The sequence below is a fragment of the Schizosaccharomyces cryophilus genome, assembly GCF_000004155.1.
Source record: "Schizosaccharomyces cryophilus OY26 unplaced genomic scaffold supercont4.1, whole genome shotgun sequence".
Lineage (NCBI taxonomy): Eukaryota > Fungi > Ascomycota > Schizosaccharomycetes > Schizosaccharomycetales > Schizosaccharomycetaceae > Schizosaccharomyces > Schizosaccharomyces cryophilus.
In genome coordinates this window covers 2,606,256-2,625,207 of record NW_013185624.1, presented here as the reverse complement: position 1 = coordinate 2,625,207, position 18,952 = coordinate 2,606,256, and the positions used below count along the sequence as shown (strand labels likewise).

At 36.8% G+C, this 18,952-nt stretch overlaps 10 protein-coding genes and 1 non-coding gene across 11 annotated transcripts; 5 read left to right on the top strand and 6 right to left on the bottom strand.

Annotated features, from left to right (window-relative positions):
- Nucleotides 1–375: 375 nt before the first annotated feature.
- Nucleotides 376–447, bottom strand: SPOG_16167. The gene has a single exon. It is a non-coding gene; the product is annotated as a tRNA-Gln (tRNA).
- A 45-nt stretch (nucleotides 448–492) lies between these two features.
- Nucleotides 493–1,935, bottom strand: SPOG_04114 (CCAAT-binding factor complex subunit Php4). The gene has a single exon (XM_013166376.1). It carries the CDS (start codon nucleotides 1,735–1,737, stop codon nucleotides 844–846), a length of 894 nt encoding a protein of 297 aa, XP_013021830.1. The 5' UTR covers nucleotides 1,738–1,935; the 3' UTR covers nucleotides 493–843.
- A 737-nt stretch (nucleotides 1,936–2,672) lies between these two features.
- On the bottom strand, nucleotides 2,673–4,525 carry SPOG_04113 (CUE domain-containing protein). Its single transcript, XM_013166375.1, has 3 exons — nucleotides 4,227–4,525; nucleotides 4,088–4,157; nucleotides 2,673–3,974 (listed from the first exon to the last, which is right to left on the bottom strand). The coding sequence occupies exons 1-3, from the start codon at nucleotides 4,329–4,331 to the stop codon at nucleotides 2,896–2,898; spliced, it is 1,254 nt and encodes a 417-aa protein (XP_013021829.1). The 5' UTR covers nucleotides 4,332–4,525; the 3' UTR covers nucleotides 2,673–2,895.
- A 105-nt stretch (nucleotides 4,526–4,630) lies between these two features.
- Nucleotides 4,631–6,442, top strand: SPOG_04111 (uncharacterized protein). Its single transcript, XM_013166373.1, has 2 exons — nucleotides 4,631–5,584; nucleotides 5,854–6,442. The coding sequence occupies exons 1-2, from the start codon at nucleotides 5,387–5,389 to the stop codon at nucleotides 6,157–6,159; spliced, it is 504 nt and encodes a 167-aa protein (XP_013021827.1). The 5' UTR covers nucleotides 4,631–5,386; the 3' UTR covers nucleotides 6,160–6,442.
- On the bottom strand, nucleotides 4,735–5,388 carry SPOG_04112 (inner membrane protein; the record flags this gene model as incomplete). The annotated part of the gene is made up of 1 exon (XM_013166374.1): nucleotides 4,735–5,388. The coding sequence occupies one exon, from the start codon at nucleotides 5,386–5,388 to the stop codon at nucleotides 4,735–4,737; it is 654 nt and encodes a 217-aa protein (XP_013021828.1).
- A 330-nt stretch (nucleotides 6,443–6,772) lies between the features above and the next one.
- Nucleotides 6,773–8,063, top strand: SPOG_04110 (poly(A) binding protein Pab2). Its single transcript, XM_013166372.1, has 4 exons — nucleotides 6,773–6,892; nucleotides 6,933–7,186; nucleotides 7,242–7,329; nucleotides 7,392–8,063. Exons 1-4 carry the CDS (start codon nucleotides 6,857–6,859, stop codon nucleotides 7,506–7,508), a joined length of 495 nt encoding a protein of 164 aa, XP_013021826.1. The 5' UTR covers nucleotides 6,773–6,856; the 3' UTR covers nucleotides 7,509–8,063.
- A 455-nt stretch (nucleotides 8,064–8,518) lies between these two features.
- SPOG_04109 (HECT-type ubiquitin-protein ligase Pub3) lies at nucleotides 8,519–11,430 on the top strand. Its single transcript, XM_013166371.1, has 2 exons — nucleotides 8,519–8,878; nucleotides 9,178–11,430. The coding sequence occupies exons 1-2, from the start codon at nucleotides 8,700–8,702 to the stop codon at nucleotides 11,267–11,269; spliced, it is 2,271 nt and encodes a 756-aa protein (XP_013021825.1). The 5' UTR covers nucleotides 8,519–8,699; the 3' UTR covers nucleotides 11,270–11,430.
- A 283-nt stretch (nucleotides 11,431–11,713) lies between these two features.
- Nucleotides 11,714–14,769, top strand: SPOG_04108 (AAA family ATPase Rix7). Its single transcript, XM_013166370.1, has 8 exons — nucleotides 11,714–12,283; nucleotides 12,326–12,473; nucleotides 12,524–12,671; nucleotides 12,717–12,780; nucleotides 12,827–13,046; nucleotides 13,090–13,237; nucleotides 13,283–13,925; nucleotides 13,966–14,769. The coding sequence occupies exons 1-8, from the start codon at nucleotides 11,972–11,974 to the stop codon at nucleotides 14,605–14,607; spliced, it is 2,325 nt and encodes a 774-aa protein (XP_013021824.1). The 5' UTR covers nucleotides 11,714–11,971; the 3' UTR covers nucleotides 14,608–14,769.
- Nucleotides 14,770–14,892: 123 nt separating this feature from the next.
- Nucleotides 14,893–17,247, top strand: SPOG_04107 (COPII vesicle coat component Erp5/Erp6). The gene is made up of 4 exons (XM_013166369.1): nucleotides 14,893–15,199; nucleotides 15,244–15,457; nucleotides 15,495–15,686; nucleotides 15,723–17,247. The coding sequence occupies exons 1-4, from the start codon at nucleotides 14,987–14,989 to the stop codon at nucleotides 15,749–15,751; spliced, it is 648 nt and encodes a 215-aa protein (XP_013021823.1). The 5' UTR covers nucleotides 14,893–14,986; the 3' UTR covers nucleotides 15,752–17,247.
- On the bottom strand, nucleotides 16,011–17,425 carry SPOG_04106 (uncharacterized protein). The gene has a single exon (XM_013166368.1). The coding sequence runs from the start codon at nucleotides 17,269–17,271 to the stop codon at nucleotides 16,099–16,101; it is 1,173 nt and encodes a 390-aa protein (XP_013021822.1). The 5' UTR covers nucleotides 17,272–17,425; the 3' UTR covers nucleotides 16,011–16,098.
- Nucleotides 17,426–17,636: 211 nt separating this feature from the next.
- Nucleotides 17,637–18,786, bottom strand: SPOG_04105 (uncharacterized protein; the record flags this gene model as incomplete). Its single annotated transcript, XM_013166367.1, has 2 exons — nucleotides 17,637–18,689; nucleotides 18,724–18,786. The coding sequence occupies 2 exons, from the start codon at nucleotides 18,784–18,786 to the stop codon at nucleotides 17,637–17,639; spliced, it is 1,116 nt and encodes a 371-aa protein (XP_013021821.1).
- Between the last annotated feature and the right edge of the window lie 166 nt (nucleotides 18,787–18,952).

The window sequence follows — 18,952 nt, the reverse complement described above, 5'->3', positions numbered from 1 at the left end:
ATGAACGAAGAGAGAAATTCACTTATAATGAATAAAGGAATGCGAAATTAGTGTTCCCAACGATGTAGTTTCGCAATTATTCTCTTATCTAGCACAAAAACGGGAACGAATGCTTTTTGTAGCAAAGTTGGTACCTGTCAATCGCTGCTAAGCAATTTTTTGCGGGGTTTCGGCTAAAAAAAAACCCAAAGGTCCCTCGGGATTCTCCCTTAAAGATAACAAGTTTAGTGAAGCCCACTCGGGAATAGAAATAACATAGAAAACAAAGAAGAATGTAAAGGATCCATCATAAACATGGTGTCTTCGGAATAATAAATAAAAATAAAGTTGACCATGAATAAGACCACAATAAAGGAAAAAATGGAAATTATGGTAAGGTCGTACTGGGAATCGAACCCAGGTCTCGAGAATCAAAATCTCATGTGCTAGCCATTACACCATACAACCGATTACGACTGCTATGAATATTATGTCTTTTCATCGACTGTGTATAACAATCGCCTAGCACATAAAAAATCTCTTGTAAGAGCTGCAGTCTATTCGTGAAGCAACAAGGGAAACAAGACTGGAATGTGCTGTATTCATTTTCTAAATAACTAAAATCAAAAGTATCACAAAATTTTTGAACTATACAAGAAAAGCATATGAAGAGATATATAATAAAAAAAGAAAAAAACATGAAATAATAAAAAAATGAGATAACAGAGATTGGATATAGAAAGTTTGGCAATTAGTTGCTCATAACTTTCTGGGAAACACCATATACAAAGAAACTAAATTATTTGGAATTGCAATCTCCATTTCCGTACCTACAGTCATTACAAAACAAACGTTTACTTCTCATTATGCGGAAATCCTTGGAACGAAAGGATTCGGTTCCAGGATGGGTGGCCTTCGTTTTTGAGCTGCCTGAGATCGAAAGAATTCGATAGACGGTCCGGCATTCACAGTAGGAGCATCCTGGGCAGAGTTGTGTAAGTCAATAAGTAATTGCGCATAGATCTTGGTTTCATCAGATTCACGAGCCCGTTTTTGTTTCATAGGCTCTGAGGAATATAGACATCCATCGGTGCCATTGCAAATTCCCGTTTTTCGAATCCTTTCCGTCACAACCGGGTTCTCCGGTGTAAAGTTAATTTCGTTGGTAGATATATTTGATTTCACAGGTACCGCCTTCGACAACACCTTTCTATCTTGCTTATTGGTTAAGCGGACTCGCTTTAATGAATCTCCTAGGAAAACATGAGGATCCAACTCAATTGGCACTTCGGTATAAACGGCATTTCTTGAGCACGGAGGTTGAACAGGGCAGTTATGGCGCTGCAGCTCAGCATTATAAGCCTTGGGTGGCTCAACGCTATTGGAGTCACTTGACACGTCTAAACTGGAAGAAGGAGTGATATTTTGTTCAAAACACACGTTGCTCAGTTGCTTTTGTAATAACTCTAATTGCTCCATCAGTCGGTTGTTCTGTTGCTGAAGCTTTCCAATCATTTCCTGATACTGTTCCTCGCGTACATGGAACTGAGTTTGTTCAGAGGTCAAAGTTTCTTGTGTATCAGGCTTTGGTTTGATAGGAACCTTCCTCTTTCCTTGGGCGTTTAAAGCAGGCTTACGGCCTGGCTTGGGTCGGGGTGGTACAACCCATTGTTTCGAGATCTTAACCGTAGGAGTCTTTGACTTTTCTAGTCCTGGAGAGGAGGTCTTGGTTTCTGCTAATGTCTCGTGTTTGTCCATTTATAAAGAAACTAAATCAAAGTTGTTTCCCTCGTTTGATTTTCAAAGAAACCAAAGTAATGAGCTTTTTTATAATAGCTAAATTTAATACTGGAAGCTTTTCAATAAAAAAGGAAATAACTCGGAGTGTTTACAAATTTGTTCTGTTTTCTGGTGGTGAAGTTTGATCTGATAGATATAAAATAGATCTGATATAACTTGCTAGAATAGAGGAAGAAAAAATCTTACGAGCTTTGTAAGTCACTAGTGAGATGCAACGATATTATGTTTACGCTCCATGCAACAAAAGTAGTTTCTTGTAAGTTTAACTTCAATTTCTTTTTTTATTTTTTTTTGTCTTGTTTTCTTTTAATTTTACTTCAATCCAATGTAGAGGTGAATTCTTTTTCGTCTAGCATGCTCTTACAAGAGTGAAACTCCAAAATATAATTATATTCACTTCACAAAACAGAAGCAGTAATTGCAATAAGCGTACGATAAATTTCTGTATCTATTATCTTTAAACCTGATTTATGGTCCATGTTTAAAGTCTAAGAGCTCTGAGCACCTTTAGCAGATTGTAACAAACTTCGTTAATTCGTGACTGTTTTTCTAACGATGCTATATAACATGAAGCCAATACATTACATTCCCTATCTCACAATTTATTTTAATGCCGACGTCGAAGGAGTTGCATGCTTCTGAATTATCTAGTATCAGAAAACAGAGATAATTCAATGGGTGCAGTCCTTTTCCTTTGTAGGAGTTGGTGTAGATTATGTCGGGTTGACCGACAGCATAGCTAAAAACCATCGTGAAGTCGTTGCTTCGTGCCATGGCTCGTGATGACCGAATGCTACGTACATTTGTTTTGACTTAAAATGACAGTTAAAAAATTAGTTTCTATATGAATTTGAATACAAGTTTTGAAGATAAATTACAAAAATATACTATAATTTGTGTTTTCATGTGAATATATTAAGTACCAATAAATTCCAAGTAAATGATTGCTCTTGTGTATACCGCTTCATTATATATTACCTACCAAGATAAGTCCATTGTAAAAGAATGTCAACAATGGGAAGTGCAATGCCTGAATCAGCGACTCACTGGAACATCAATGTCGTTTCAGTATTGTAACGTTAATTAGAGAATACTATTTTCTCCAACACAAAAAGTTTATGAAGTCGAGTTGTCCTTTTCATTCGATGATTGAGTTTTTTCGGTAGTATTTTCTTCTTCATTAGGCTTTTCATTAGAAATTGATGAGTCTTTAGGCCCGTTTTCAATTTTCTCGGCCTTTGTATCCGGATTTGTATCTTCCACCGTATCCGTCTTTTTGTCCTTCTTCACAGCGTCGTGTTCAGTCTTTGTCGCAGGACCATATTGTTCCTCAGAAACACTTTCAAGGTCACGGGCGTTTTCCTTGGTTTGTTTATCAGCGTCTTTCCCTTTGTTCGAAATATTATTTGGATCTTTTTCAGCTGTATCTTCTTCATAGTTGGATTCCAAATCGCTATCGTCCAAAGCAAAGGCAGAGTTGGAAACTTCTATGGCCCCATTGCTATCCAAAATTAATGATTGTCCCTCAGTAAAAGCTGCTGAAGAGCTTGATTCAACAGACTTTCTAGTAGACGCTAGAGAAGAACGACCCATCAAAGGCGAAGATGTAGACTCCAATCGAAGACGCTCAAAGTCCTTTTCATTTAACATATGGGGATCAGCTTCATAAGGGGGGAGCGATATAGCAGTATCTGGCCTTGAATTTTTTCGTGCAGGCATAGGCGGAGGAATATCTTCGTATGCAGACTCCAATTCAGTAGCAGTAGGGATTGGTTTTTTAGAGTAATTATTAAAAACTGGAGTTTCATAATCATTTTCTCTTTCATCATCACTTCCATCAAGCTTAGAAGCAACTCTATCCATCCATGCCATACCTCGCTGCTTAATCGACTGAAATCCTCGAACGAAATTATCTTTCAGAACAGGAAGATCATCTTCAAGAAATGAATAGTCATCACTGTCCTCATCATAAGAATGTCTTTGGTTTTCATTCCTTGGAGCCTCTTTTGAAGACATCATGGCTCTACGCTCACGATTAGATGCGGGATACTGTCGATAGCGTCTGGCTAATTTCCTCGCGCACATCTCATCTTCTTCCAACTGCTTTAGATTAGATCCTTTTGATGGGGCCTGAGGAGCAGTAGGAGTCGACTGCAATTGTTCTAATTCCTCTGCCACACTGGGATCATTCAGTCCTATAAAAGTTAGTCATGTATATATTTAATTTCGATGGATAAAGCTTATATATACAAATAAGCTAAAAACCAAATTCCAAGTGGATAAATGCCACTGATTCTAGTTCACATACCTAATAAAGCATTAAAAGCTGGTTCAATACGAAATCCGCTTGCGGCTAAAACTGCACGAATAATTGCATCCTTTGAGTACTTGTTAATAGCAATATCTTGAGGGCTGAAATGATTCTCACCAACAGTTCAACTACTTACATCTGTGTCAGGAAAGGCCTCCTTTAAAGTAGCTTTAAGCTGTTCATGTCTATGGGGAGGTCTTGTCGGTAATCTAGGAGCAGCTGCTTCAGAATTCGTAGCCATTGAGTACGGTGGAAGTTCTGTCTTCAACAGGTGAAATGACTAATGATTAACAGCTCAAACGAATGCCTTCCAAGCAAACAGGAATTTGGGACACAAAATCCTTTATGAATTTAATAAAATGCAAAGAATACTGACACTTAATACAAGATGAAGATCAGTTATGGCGTTATCATGGGATTTTAAAACTAACTTGGATGCTAATGTTAAGATTAACGAGATGCAGTGCGATTTATTCTAGATATTCGACATGAAAATGGAGTTCGAATATAATTGATATAAAGTTGGTAATAAATAGAAATATTTTTTTCATTAGCATATTTACACCGCAATATATGTCTTTTATAAGCACATCCCTACTCGTATACGACAAGATCGACAGATATGTAGAAATGCAGACAATTCATCACCATTGGTTATCGTAAGCCGAAGAGGTGAGAGGAATAGTCTTTCCATTAGAAGTTAAAGAACACTCCAGCTCAATCCAATGAGGGATGGGACCAAAGCGTTGGCTCTTGTAATGAACAAGACCCGAGTTTTTAGAACCAGTTACTTCGAAAGATATATCTATCATACCATAACGTTTGTGTAGTTTACCTTTTATCCAAGGGAATGGGTACCTGAATTGGATATTATCACCCAAAAGCTTGAGTGCTTCTTCGGAATTTTGCACTCGAAACATTACAACTTGCGTAACGTTGGAGTTTTGTTTTCCGTAATGGATAGCATAAAAAGCACAAGCAGCCCAAATGATACAAAAAAAAGCAAAGAGAGACGGAATACGTTTGTTATTCGAGGAAACTTCAGAAACATCAGGAAGTCTTCTTCGAGGAGATAAATTGGAAACAGCACACGTAGAAGATTTATGGAAGAAAGCAATCCGTTGTTGAGAATTTTGTTTAAGAGATAGGTTATGCGTTTTGGAAAGCAGCGATGGTTTTTGGCTTATTGGCTGCCAGAACAGGGTATGTTTAGTATTAAGAATTCCGTAATTCAAAATATTCGCATTTGAGTGTACATGACTTGAAGAGGAAATGTACCGCTGAATCGAGTATTTCATGCTCCACGTACCACGAACCGAAGATAACTTGGGAAAACCGACTCTTGGGATTTTCAACTGTAGTAATGCAATCATGTTTCCATTAACGAGAAAAGAAAGTGGGGATTACCAAGGAATTCGATTGAACTGTCTTGCAATGAAGTTTGGTGACCAAATTACTATTCTTATAACGATGACTGGAAAGATTGGTCAAATGGTAAGGAAACAATGAAATTAATAGAATTCTTAAGGTTTTGTCAGTCTTATTTGATTGCTGAAAAAAATCCCCACTGTTTAGCTTGGTTTCAGCTGTTTTCTGCTAAAAGAAAATGAGGTTGTATGCCAGAAATGTGTGGGGAGTTGAAATATCTGAGCACGTTTAAGGAAAGCAATTGTTCAAGCTTTTTTCTTCAAAACAGAATTTTTATTTATTATTATCTTATCCCAAAACTTGAATTAATTTGCTAACATTAAAAATCATTGCAGTTTATTGTGAATTATGAAAGAAGTGTTGTTTCACCTCTCGTGCTCAATGAAGACATGTCTTCCTTACCAGAAATAGGTGTGAGGACTGTCCTTGGTGACCGAGATGATTTCAAAGCCCATTGGGGTCAGTTGCTTGCAAGCCAAATTGGTTCACTGCTCGCAAAGCAACAAATGGAAAACACAAGCAATTCAAAAGTCTTAAAATTATGCCTAGGCCTCCATGTTCCTTGGGACTTGTCAGATGAGAAAAACGGCGACTTGTCAGTGTTTCTTATGGAACTCATTCAAAGAGTTCGAGTTTGGTAGCTTACCGTTCTTGTTATAAATTTTTTAGCTTCCAATTTTGCATTAATAAGGTAAATGGAAAAGCTTATATTATTTGTTTCTTGAATTTAAAGTCAGTGCAGCATATTTTCAACATTAGAAAATATGAAGGATTCTTTGTCACAGGAATAATACCGAGAAGTATGGATAGGATGGAGAATAGAACAAGAATAAGTAATTGCACTGTCAATTGAGACTTCATTGGAATTTCGGTTGCTACATATTCCACTGCACTTGGTTGACGAACAGAGATGTATTAGTAAACAAAACTCAATTCATTTGACCAGCAAAATCATCCTAAAGGAAGAATTTTTTTAGAATCAATTTTGTCATTGAAAAAAATTCTACGTAAGTAAATAAGCAAGCGTATTGAATGCATAAACAATCTATCTATTGATTTAAGTAATGCGTCTAGCAATATACTCTTTATTGACATATCTTGTTGGTAATATTTATTATTATTACGACATTCTCTGACATCGTACTGATTTATGAAGGACGCGTTATATGTGTTTACGCACGCTTTATCGTAGAATTTTAAGGTACTTTAATTACGTATAAGGCGTAGTATGCTACGCTTCTTTGAGGGTTCAACTGAACACATATAGAAAACCTATGGATTAGATTCATAGTACAAAATAGCTTGTCCTTTGCCAAACGTGCTTGAAAAGATCTAAAAATGAGTGAGCAAGATGCTATTGATACACAGGAAAAGGTAAGCAAATTCTGAGAATACGTTGTTGACTGGTTTTCAGGAACTTCGTGAAATGAAAGAGCGTGTTGCAGAAATGGAAGCAGAAGCTGCAAAGCTTCGAGCTATGCAGGAACAACTTGATGGTGAAAGTGAAGCATTGCGAAATGATCGTGAATCCATCGATGCTCAGAGTGTTTACGTTGGAAACGTTGATTACAGTGTTACCCCAGAAGAATTGCAAAGTCATTTTGGCAGCTGTGGCTCTATAAATCGTGTCACGATCCTTTGTGATAAGTTTACAGGACATCCAAAAGGGTAAGTGTGTCTGAAAAGAGGAAGGCTCGTCGTGGTTGTATCTAATCGTATTTAGCTTTGCTTATGTTGAATTTTCTGAACCTAGCTTGATACCGAATGCTCTATTATTAAATGGATCTATGCTTCATGAACGCCCTTTAAAAGTATGTAACTACGTGCAAAAGATTCAGAGGTTATATAGAAGCATTTGCTAACAAAGTTATAGGTGACCCCGAAGCGTACTAATATACCTGGAATGGCCCGCGGACGTGGTAGAGGTCGTGGACGTGGTCGCGGACGTGGTGGCTATCGTGGACGAGCCCGTGGTTTTGCACCATACTAAGAGTGTTCTTTTCAACTTTTTTGTATTCAAGAAGAAAAAAACAGGATAGCAAAAGGTTTACAATCTTTTCCAATATTCCTACTTCAAACAATTCTCATTCCCATATTCATATCTTTCGGCATGGAACATATCATTATGAACATAAATTTTTTTATGGATTGCTTTCGTTATTACAAGATACTAGGCGATGCAAAGTCAATCCTCGGATGAAGAAGGCCCGATTGTCCTTTTTTCGTTGAACAAGACAAGTTGTATTTATACGTTATATGAACATACATATACCATACCTACTATACTATACTATACTATACGGGTTGTATACAATAACATTATAGAAGAAACAATGATTGCTACACTGAAGCACAAAGAAAAGTGACATGCTAGCATATAATCCATTAGGAAAAATTCGTCTAGCTTGTTTTACTTCTGTACGTAGGTAGAATTATCACAGTATGTTCTGATTTGTATATGGAATCGTTATCGAGAAGCTGAAAATATCATGAACGAATCCATCAATGATACCACAAAGGAAAAAGAATAATATTAGAAACTCGTATCTTTATATTTAAGGTTGGGATTTTTCGTAAGCAAAGTATAGTACTCTAATAATGATACTTTGGTATATGATGAATGAAACGTATTTAACCTGGTGATACCAATGATGCATGGAAAGTGTCATTCAATGTAGCTTAGTATTCAAACATTACAACAATACCCGAAAAAGAAGAAAAAGAAATAAAAAACAGGAAAGAAAAGGTTTATATTTTTTTGGATTTGGTTTGTTCTCCCAATGCTACAGCTAAGGTTTTTATTTCGTAAAAATATATATATGATTTTTTTGTTTACAAAATAAGTAATCGACCGAAGGTAGTTCACTGCAAACAGCATTTCCTCTAATCTTTCAAGAAACTTGCGTTCATATTTGGCCGTTAATTCAATTTTGCAAAAAATATTCCTCTTCTTTTATTATAATTTACTTGCTTTACCTCATTTGATCTTTGATAATTGAGCCAAAAGTATATTAGAGACCGCAGGGAGGCTTCGCTATCCGATCGCACACTTATTCTTGCTCGTTTTACCTTTAGCCATTCTCTAATTCTACTCACAATTGAAGGTGTTGTGAGGCTATAAATAACCTTGCGCTTCTTCTTTCGTTGAGAAAAATTCGATCAACTTTAATAGAATAGGAATATGGAGCAAGGGGAAAAGAGAATTCGATTTTCTATTGTGGCCGCTGACGGCCTAGCCAAGAGAGATCTCTTTCGTCAGCCGGATCCTTTTGCTATCATAACAGTCGATGGAGAACAGACGCATACAACAAAGGTGATAAAGAAGTCTACGAATCCATATTGGAATGAAGGATTTGAAATGTAAGTGCTCACTTTGTTCTATAGTAGTATTTGACAATTGCGCAAGAAAAAAAAGAATAACGTTTCATTATTGTTTTTTCAATATGATTCCATTGTTCTTTTTGCTCTCAAATTCCTAGAAGCCGCATCCAAATTCTTGTGCTGTTATCCAAAATCCAATACATCATAACTAGGCAGTGAAGGATGGTTGGAATGTGGAAAAATTGTGCAAATTAAAATATTAGGAAAATGCTACTATAAACAAACAATTCTTTTATAGAGAAAAAGAGACAAGGATTACTAACTGTTGGCTTTTCTAGTGTTGTTAAACCGTCCAGTGGTATTCTAATACGAATCTTTGACCAAAAAAAATTTAAGAAAAAAGATCAAGGATTCCTTGGCCTTGTCTCGTTTCATGTCCAAGATGTTGCAAACTTGCGATCTTCTCGAGAATCCACTTTTACGCGACCGTTAAAGCGATCTAGTTCTACCAGTCTTTCGGTCATGGGAAATTTAGTTATGAAACTTGGACCTTCAAAAACAAGAAACGCTGTACCTAACGGTACGAATACGGCTGCAGGTAATACTTCAAGGGTTACGAATGGTGCCTCGACACAGTCAAATCCGCAGGTATCTTCGACCGCTGATGCCACTACCGCTTCAGCTCTTCAAAGTAGTACAACCAATGGTACTTCTACATCATCGAGAAATCCGCCACGCGAAAATGGAAGTAGTATTTTATCTTCCTTCGAAGATCAATACGGTCGACTGCCGCCAGGCTGGGAACGTCGAGCTGATTCTTTAGGTAGAACCTATTACGTTGATCACAATACACGTACGACAACTTGGAATCGTCCTTCGATGAATTCTAGCAATCGATCTTCTATGAACACCGACTCTCAGCGCTTACAACATCAAAATCGGTCTCTTCCCGATGACTCTTCTCCAATTAATATTTCCAATAATGATTTACCTGCAGGTTGGGAACAACGGTACACCAATACTGGTCGTCCGTATTTTGTGGACCATAACACTCGTACTACTACTTGGGTTGATCCGAGAAATCAACTTCTTCGTCCGGTGGGAAACTCGTCACCTGGTTTTGGTGGCTTAATGCAACCTCAATCCTTGTCCCATCTAGGTCCATTACCAAGTGGATGGGAAATGCGTCTCACAAACTCTGCACGGGTCTACTTTGTTGACCATAATACAAAAACCACTACATGGGATGATCCACGCCTTCCATCCGCTTTGGATCAAAACGTTCCCAAATATAAGTGTGACTTCAGAAGAAAACTCATTTACTTCCGCTCCCAGATCGGCATGCGACCTCTCCCTGGTCAGTGTAGTATTAAAGTCAGAAGAGATCACATTTTTGAAGACTCTTATGCAGAGATTATGCGTAATTCTGCTCATGATCTTAAGAAAAGACTAATGATTCGTTTTGAAGGTGAAGATGGTCTTGATTATGGTGGATTATCTAGAGAGTTTTTTTTCCTATTGTCGCACAAAATGTTTGATCCTATTTATTGCTTATTCGAATACTCCGCCGTTGACAACTATACACTTCAAATCAATCCTCACTCAGGCATTAACCCCGAGCATCTTAATTACTTTCGGTTTATCGGCAGAGTGATTGGTCTAGCCATTTTTCACCGACGATTTCTTGATGCGTTCTTTGTTATCAGTCTTTACAAAAAGCTTCTACAAAAAAAAGTTACACTTGCGGATATGGAAAGTATTGATGCTGATTTTTATCGTAGTTTAAAGTGGGTATTGGAGAACGACATCACGGGCATTCTTGACCTTACTTTCAGTGCTGAGGAAGATCATTTTGGAGAAGTAAGGACAATCGAATTAAAGCCTAATGGTGAAAATATTGAAGTTACTGAAGAAAACAAGAAAGAATATGTTGATTTAGTAACTGAATGGAGGATTTCCAAACGAGTAGAAGATCAATTTAATGCCTTCTATGCTGGTTTTGTGGAACTTGTGCCTCCTGATTTAGTTAGTGTATTTGATGAACGTGAGCTAGAACTATTAATTGGTGGTATATCAGATGTTGATATCAATGACTGGAAGAACCATACTGAGTATCGGACCTATTCTGCCTCGGACCAAGTAGTTAAGTGGTTCTGGGAAATTATTTCGAATTGGAAAAATGAGGAACGTTCAATGCTGTTGCAGTTTGCGACTGGAACATCCAGAATTCCCGTGAATGGTTTCAGAGATTTACAAGGAAGTGATGGTCCTCGTAAATTTACTATTGAGAAAGCTGGATCACCAGACCAGCTTCCAGTTGCACACACATGTTTCAATAGGCTTGATTTACCCGAATATCCGACGAAAGCCAAACTTGAAGGCAAGTTGAGCTTGGCTATAGAAAATACAGTTGGGTTTGGAAATGAGTAATGTATCTATCTTATGATGGTATGCCCTAAAAATAATTGGAATGATGATTTACAGTTTTGTTGATGATAATGATATGCTGTTGAACATGATACAAGCATTATATGAAATAAATTCTATTATTTTAAAGGTAAAATATGCCCAAACAAAGATATTAATTTAAACCACAATTCAAACTCGATAAAGTTTTATACTTTACAAGGGCACAGTTCAATGTTAGTTTGTAATAGGTCTTTTCTTGAAAGTGGTTATGTGGTAAGCATTTACCAAATTCGCTATGAAACAGAAGTGCTTGCTCTCTTGTGTATGATTGAGACTTGTTTGGTATTCACTACACCTCGCTCGAAACAATCCTAAATGTTTATGATCCACTAAATATTGATAAACAAAGTTTAGTAACGCAAAATCAATGATTAACATAGACCGAGAAACATTGTCAGAGTATATCGTGCACTTAGTTTGGTATCTTAGAGAGCACCAAAATTATTGCTTTTTTTTTTATTCTTGGACTTAATTAACTTAAAAATATCATACTTTTCTTTCCTATTATATTCTTAATCGAGGCTTTCTGTTCATAATTGAAACCGGCTGATTTGGCGTTGTGGAGTAGTGGGATTTAACTCCTTGCGTCCACTCCAGGCCAGAGAAAATTATTTACCGTTTGGTTTAATTCCCTCAATTCCCCCTAAAATTGTATTTGACAATATGGGGAGATCTGGAGGCCTCAGTCGTGAATTAGAACGTAAAATATACGATCGTTTGTGTTCTCTTCGTGACACAAATCGCCAAACAGAGACTGAAGAGTGGCCCGTATCAACAAGGCGCGCAATACAATTCGTACAAGATAGAGACCTAACTTTAAGAAGGTTAAAACGACCTATCTTGGAGAAAACTGTTGAGAAAGTCTTGGACGTAATGAAGACAGAAGACGATGAATCCTCTGCAGCGGATCAAGACGCTGTTCTAGTTGAAAGTGATCCTGAAGATTTAAATTCATCAAGATTGATGGAAGTAAAGGTTTGTTATAATATTTGATTCAATCACTGACAAACAACTTAGGACACGAATGTTGTGAACAAAAGTATCACTAGTCTTTGGAATACAGCAAATCCTACGACAGAAGAGGAGAAAAAATCGAGTAGCCAAGAAAACACAAAGCGAAAAGATCGCCGCTCGAAGACTTCAACCGGTGCTAAGCGTTTGAAAAGTATGCCATTGCCTTAGTTGCTAGTACCTTGCAGCTAACCAAATAAATAGGTACCGAAGCTTCAAGGGAACCACCTACTGGTATTTCTTTAAAAGATGTTGGTGGTCTTGATGAATGTATCACCGAGCTACTTGAAATAGTTGCAATGCCAATTAAACATCCTGAAGTTTACCAGCATACTGGTATTCAACCCCCAAGGTTGGTTAGATTTTTCTAAAAAACCCCATATCTAACAATTTTTAGAGGTGTTTTACTACATGGTCCACCTGGTTGTGGTAAAACCATGCTCGCCAACGCTCTTGCTGCTGTATGTACGATTCAAACTCGTATCATTTGTCTAACTTGTTTTATAGGAACTTGGAGTTCCCTTTCTTTCACTTTCTGCTCCATCCATTGTTTCTGGAATGTCAGGTGAATCTGAGAAAAAAGTGAGAGATGTATTTGAGGAAGCGAAAACTTTGGCTCCTTGTTTAATGTTTATTGATGAAATTGACGCTGTCACTCCGAAGAGAGAAAGTGCCCAAAGAGAAATGGAACGTAGAATCGTTGCACAATTTCTCACTTGTATGGATGGTATGTAACAAACTGATTGAAAAGATTACTAATTTGTTATTAGATTTGTCTTTTGAAAATACAGAAGGAAAGCCTGTATTGGTTATAGGTGCTACCAATCGTCCAGACTCTCTCGATAGTGCATTAAGACGGGCCGGCCGATTTGACAGAGAGATTTGTTTAACTGTCCCAAATGAAGAGTCAAGAGAAAGGTTTGTATTGTATACTTTTTTCTGGTTGTATCTAACCAAATATAGAATTTTACGAACAATGGCGAAGGGCTTGAGATTAAGTGGAGATTTTGATTTTCGCCAATTGGCTAAACAAACTCCTGGTTACGTGGGCGCTGATCTTAAGGCATTAACATCTGCAGCTGGTGTTACTGCAATAAAACGTATCTTTAATGAATTGACTTCTTCGAAAAAGGATAATGCAGACGCCGATGTTATGCTTACCGATCAAGAGGAAGTAAGTTCAATAGATATGGATAAAATTGATGATGATGATGATATGCATATGTCTGTGATTCAAAGGTATCTGAATACACATCCTGATCCTTTGACTGCGGAAGAACTGGAACCTTTGGCCATAGGACCCCAGGATTTTGTGGAGGCGCTTACAAAGGTACAACCGTCATCAAAACGTGAAGGATTTGCTACTGTTCCCGATATCACATGGGCTGAGGTGGGTGCTTTGAAGTCAATACGTGTGGAATTACAGATGGCTATTGTTCAACCTATAAAGAGACCGGAATTGTACAGAAGTGTCGGTATAACAGCTCCAAGCGGTGTATTATTATGGGGTCCACCAGGGTGTGGTAAGACTCTCTTAGCTAAGGCTGTTGCAAATGAAAGTAAAGCAAATTTTATTTCCATTCGAGGACCCGAGCTTCTGAATAAGGTACGTATTATGGCTACAATTAAGTATACTAATCTTTTAGTACGTTGGTGAATCTGAAAGAGCGGTTCGTCAAGTGTTTGCCAGGGCTCGTGCTTCTTCTCCTTGTGTAATTTTCTTTGACGAGTTGGACGCTATGGTTCCTAAGCGTGATGACTCCTTATCTGAAGCATCGTCTAGAGTAGTGAACACATTGTTAACTGAGCTTGATGGATTAAATGACCGTGCTTCTGTTTATGTTATTGCGGCTACAAATAGACCTGATATTATTGATGCAGCCATGTTGCGACCAGGCCGTTTGGATAAAACGCTGTTGGTTGATCTTCCTGATGCCCATGAAAGGGTAGAGATACTGAAAACCATAACGAAAACTACACCTTTAGATACGGACATTAACCTGGAATTAATTGGCCGTGATGAAAGGTGCAGTAACTTTTCAGGTGCTGATTTGGCGGCATTGGTCCGGGAAGCGGCGGTAACGGCTTTGCGATCAGCAGTTTTTCCAGACATAGCATCAAATGAGCCAGAAATCACTCAGCATTCATCGAATGCACCAATCCGTGTAACAATGGCTGATTTTGAGCTTGCTTTCAAAAATATAAGACCCAGTGTTTCTGATCGTGATCGTCAAAAATACCAACGACTTGCGAAGAGGTGGTCATCGGCTTCCCAGGGCGTTGAATAAATATTGTAAAGTATTGGAGAATTTTTGGATTTTAGAGGAAAGTGACATACTTTAGGTATTAACTTAGTTTTAGGTATTTTGGTTTATAATTGAGGATACTAGTAAACCTATTTACGATTAAATAACTATAATTTTATTTTCGTAACTAGGGATATACTAAACGTTGAATTTATGTATCAGAAGCCGTAGTGTATAATACACATAATTGAAATCCGCATAATTTTAAATTGTAACTAGAAGGATAAACAAAGCAATAGTATTGGTCATTATAGGAAAAGACACACAGTTTCGTGTAAGTCGTCTTGTTTAATGCACCCTTGACGACGTGCTAACAACAACCCTTCACGGTTGCCAAGAATCAACCACAATCAAGTAAACAATGAGGCTTTTAACTGTTTTTGTATTTCTTTTTGCTTCTTTCTTTACCTCAAATGCTATTTACTTCTACTTTGATGGTTCCAAACCAAAATGTTTCTTGAAAGACATGAGCAAAAATAGAGTGGTCACCGGTTCTATAAAACCTGAACAATGGAATGAAGATATGAAGAAATGGGTTCCTAACGATAAGGCTAAGATCCGTGTCCAAGTGGATGTATGATAATAAGAGTATGAACGCAGTTAACTAACATTATGAAGGAAACATTCGCAAACAATCACATTATTTACCAGAAGGACTTAGTGGCTAGTAACGTGCTTCGTTTTACTCCCCTTAGTGAAGGCACCCATCGCATTTGCTATATCTCTGACAGTGACGGCGGATGGTTTTCTGCTACAAAGACCAGGCTGCATGTCAATATTGGTTCTGATGATAAGTATAATCTCATAGCATCATCAGAAGATGAAGCCAAAGGTAATGAACTCTTATACATATTAAGCTGACTGTTTAGACGTTGCGGATCGTGTAGAAGCCCTTAATTCACGATTGGAATCCATTTACAATGAACAAGTGAAACAGCGTAACCGTGAAATGGTATTCCGTGATTCCAGTGAGCATGCGAATTCACGAGTCGTTAGATGGACTATCATTCAAATCGTTGTGCTATTAATAAGCAGTGCTTGGCAGCTATCTCACCTTCAACGTAAGTGCAACCGTCATTATTGTACTAACTTTATAGAATTTTTCGTAAAAGAAAAATTGGTTTAATCGACGTTTAAGTAGTTGGTCTGCTTGTCTACTACCAATGCTACAACAAGCAAATTTTACTGCTGATTTATCAAGCGCTCCTTTTTTCTTGCTTATAGTATCAGCTTCTTAAAAAATGGCATATATATACAAATAAACTATTATGTTATTGTTACATCTAAATACCAATTACTTGCTATTATTTGCAACCAGAAGTTCGTAAAGGAGACAATTATTAGCCTCAACTACATACGTTGTGGTTCAAAACTAGACATATTAACGTTAATTGAAGATATTTATTCATAAACTACCTCGATTTTTAGCTTGCAATCATATGTAAGCTTTTGATTGCTCACGGCTATTGGTAACTAAGATGTGGATTCTAAAGCGACATCTTTCCGCATATTAATTGTAACTCCTGATTGGCATATTGAACCTTCCGTTGACTCTAACAGTTGCATTTTTCGCAAAGTTTCTTGGAATTCATAATGAACAGTCTGTAAACTGCCAATAGCAACTTGAAATTGGAGTAATTCAACATTATATCTTTCAAATTCAAGGTCTTCTTTCCCGAGCTCAATCCTTGATGAATTTTCTTTATCTATATGATGATCCCTGTTTAAATTAACGTCAGGTTGTTCTTGAATATTTGTGTTATCGACATTCTTTAATACATCGAAGAAATCATTACACGTAACCGAAGAAACAGAGGATTCCAAGTTAGAAGCATCTGTCAAGTCATTGCGATAGCTTTCAGTAATGGACTCAGACTCTGAATGCGATAATCTTCCTTGTTCATCTGAAGGTTGATTTCCAGGAGGAATATCATCTTCTTTGGAATAATTTTCTTTGGAATCAGGTTCTGTTTTATCTGGCTTTTGGTAGGAAGTTTTGGAGATTCCGTTCACAGGTTTAATGTTCGCATATAACTGAAGGGTAACGTTTTTCTTCTGTGGCTCAGGATATTCTCTTTTTCCAAAATATGATACAAGAGAAGTACATATGTTGCAAAAAAAAGTCTGGAAGTTTGGTATTATGTTTTGGCATGTCTCCTGGATATATTGAATCTGATTAAACATGAAGTTTGAAATGATTATTTGTAGACAAAAGAAAGAATTCGCTTCACTCTTAATTTCAAAGAAGCATTTTTTGCAGCTCTGCAGCTCATGGAACAATTGTTCTCTGTGTACTTCCTGGCGGATGGAGTAATTTAGGAATATCGGTTTTTGTGAATATAGTATTAAAAAGTTTATTGATGACATGGAGAATTCAAACATGTCCTTTGCTTTGGTCCATCCAAAATGGACTAGTCCATTTGTTTCCAATTCTTTGATCCAGAAGTTAAGTTGTTCGTTAATTGCATGGAGAGGAGAAACGGCATTCATTTTTTTTATTAACTCAATTTTAGATTGGTTTTGATTGTGGAATGGAATAGGAAATGACATGGCGAAAAAGATATTGAAGACATTTTTCAATCGAAAGAACAGCTGTAAGAATTTTAAAGAAATGATCTTGTCCTTTTCATACCTGCTTAGTTCCATTGCAAATGATGAGTAGAGTATTTGTAAATGATGTTTTTAAGTCAATTGTATTCGTTTTATAAGTTTTTACAGTGTAAACAAAAAATGTAAACTTTCAGTGAAGCTTACCGAGAATGTAAACAAACTTCGACAAGTTGAATATAATAAGGTACAAGTTCAAATTATGTTCAACAATTATTTTAATTAAAGAATGAAAAAAAAAAGTAGAAAAAGTTATAAAATATTTGAACTTTCTTATTGCTTGAGTACACAATGATTAAGTAAGTGTATATGAATCAGGTATATGTATGTACATAAACAAAACAACAAACATATCATTAGGTGAGTTACATAAATATACAACTAATCAAAATTAATACAGTTTTTTAATAATCATTCTCGATATCCGAGGCATAGTTTCTTAAGGATATTTTTTCAAAGGAAAAGTCATTTCTTACTTTTTCTTTAGGCCTGATTCTGGTTATACTCTCCAAAAATGCTTTCATGTTTTCTTTCCTTTTTTCTAGATTGAAGAACTCGGTACCTTTGTCTTCTACGTGTTGATAATCTTTTTCTGGGAATGAATATTCGCAATTGATCATGGAGTTGTCCCTGAACTCAGATTTGTCTGCAAAAGTAATCTTTGTGAAAAACCACCTAAAACATGACTTTCCCTGTAAGCAAAGGATGAAGAATATGAGAAGCAACACGTTTCTGTTCAATGTTTGACTAAGATTCAGCTTGACGATACTAGGACTGTCAACATTTATAGAAAATTTATGGGCAAGAAAAGTCATTGCACGTAGAAAAAGCAGAATAAAAAGGTATTTTACCGCATATTCACTTACAAAGCGCCGAATTTCTTTGAGCGTTTTTCTAACATTGCGGTTAAATGTCTCATCTGCAGCCATTAATCGATGAAATTCACATTGAGATAAGTTGAAAGAACAACCTGCTTTTATTGAAGACTTTTTCGCAAGCCTTTTGAATGAATGTTTGAAACGTTTATACTCAAGCAGGTAGCAAATTCCCGAACAGATACGAGAAATTAGTGTATTTTTTTGATAGTCCATCGAGACATGACTTTTTATTTGAAAAATAATAGTGCGAAGCAGGGAAATTCTATCTCTTAGCTCATTGTTCATGGGATTCGGTTGATTATGCTGCTCAAAACAACTGATCGCTTCTTCTAGAGAAGAAAACTTCAAGAAAACAATTGTCTCAACGTCTTCGATAAGGGATTCAAAAATTAAGCGACAAAAACCAAGAGCCTTCAAGACTCTATGTGATGCTAGCTTTGAAATTACCCAAACGGAGCAGAGTGATGCTGAAACAATCAATAGTAATGCTTGATGATTCATTTTTGTTACAGTGGGAAGTTCCTTGGAGATGATTACATTTGTAATGATTCGATCTGTAACAAATACTCCATTGTTTTTCTAGGTATGTAAACAAACATAGTTGTAAACAAACTTTGATGCCAGATCCAAAGGTAGCATCCGTCAAATCTTTACAAAAGTTACAGAGTTCATTCATCTATTAAAACCAAGTTAACTCACCATCTTTTGCGGTGCTTACTCAAAAGATGAACAACTATCTTAAGGCCTTATACTTTCCATGTGGAGTAACTAAAGATCGCTTACTATACTTATCGTTCAAATTAATTATAAGCTACCTTTTTACATGCTTTTAGTAGTATAAT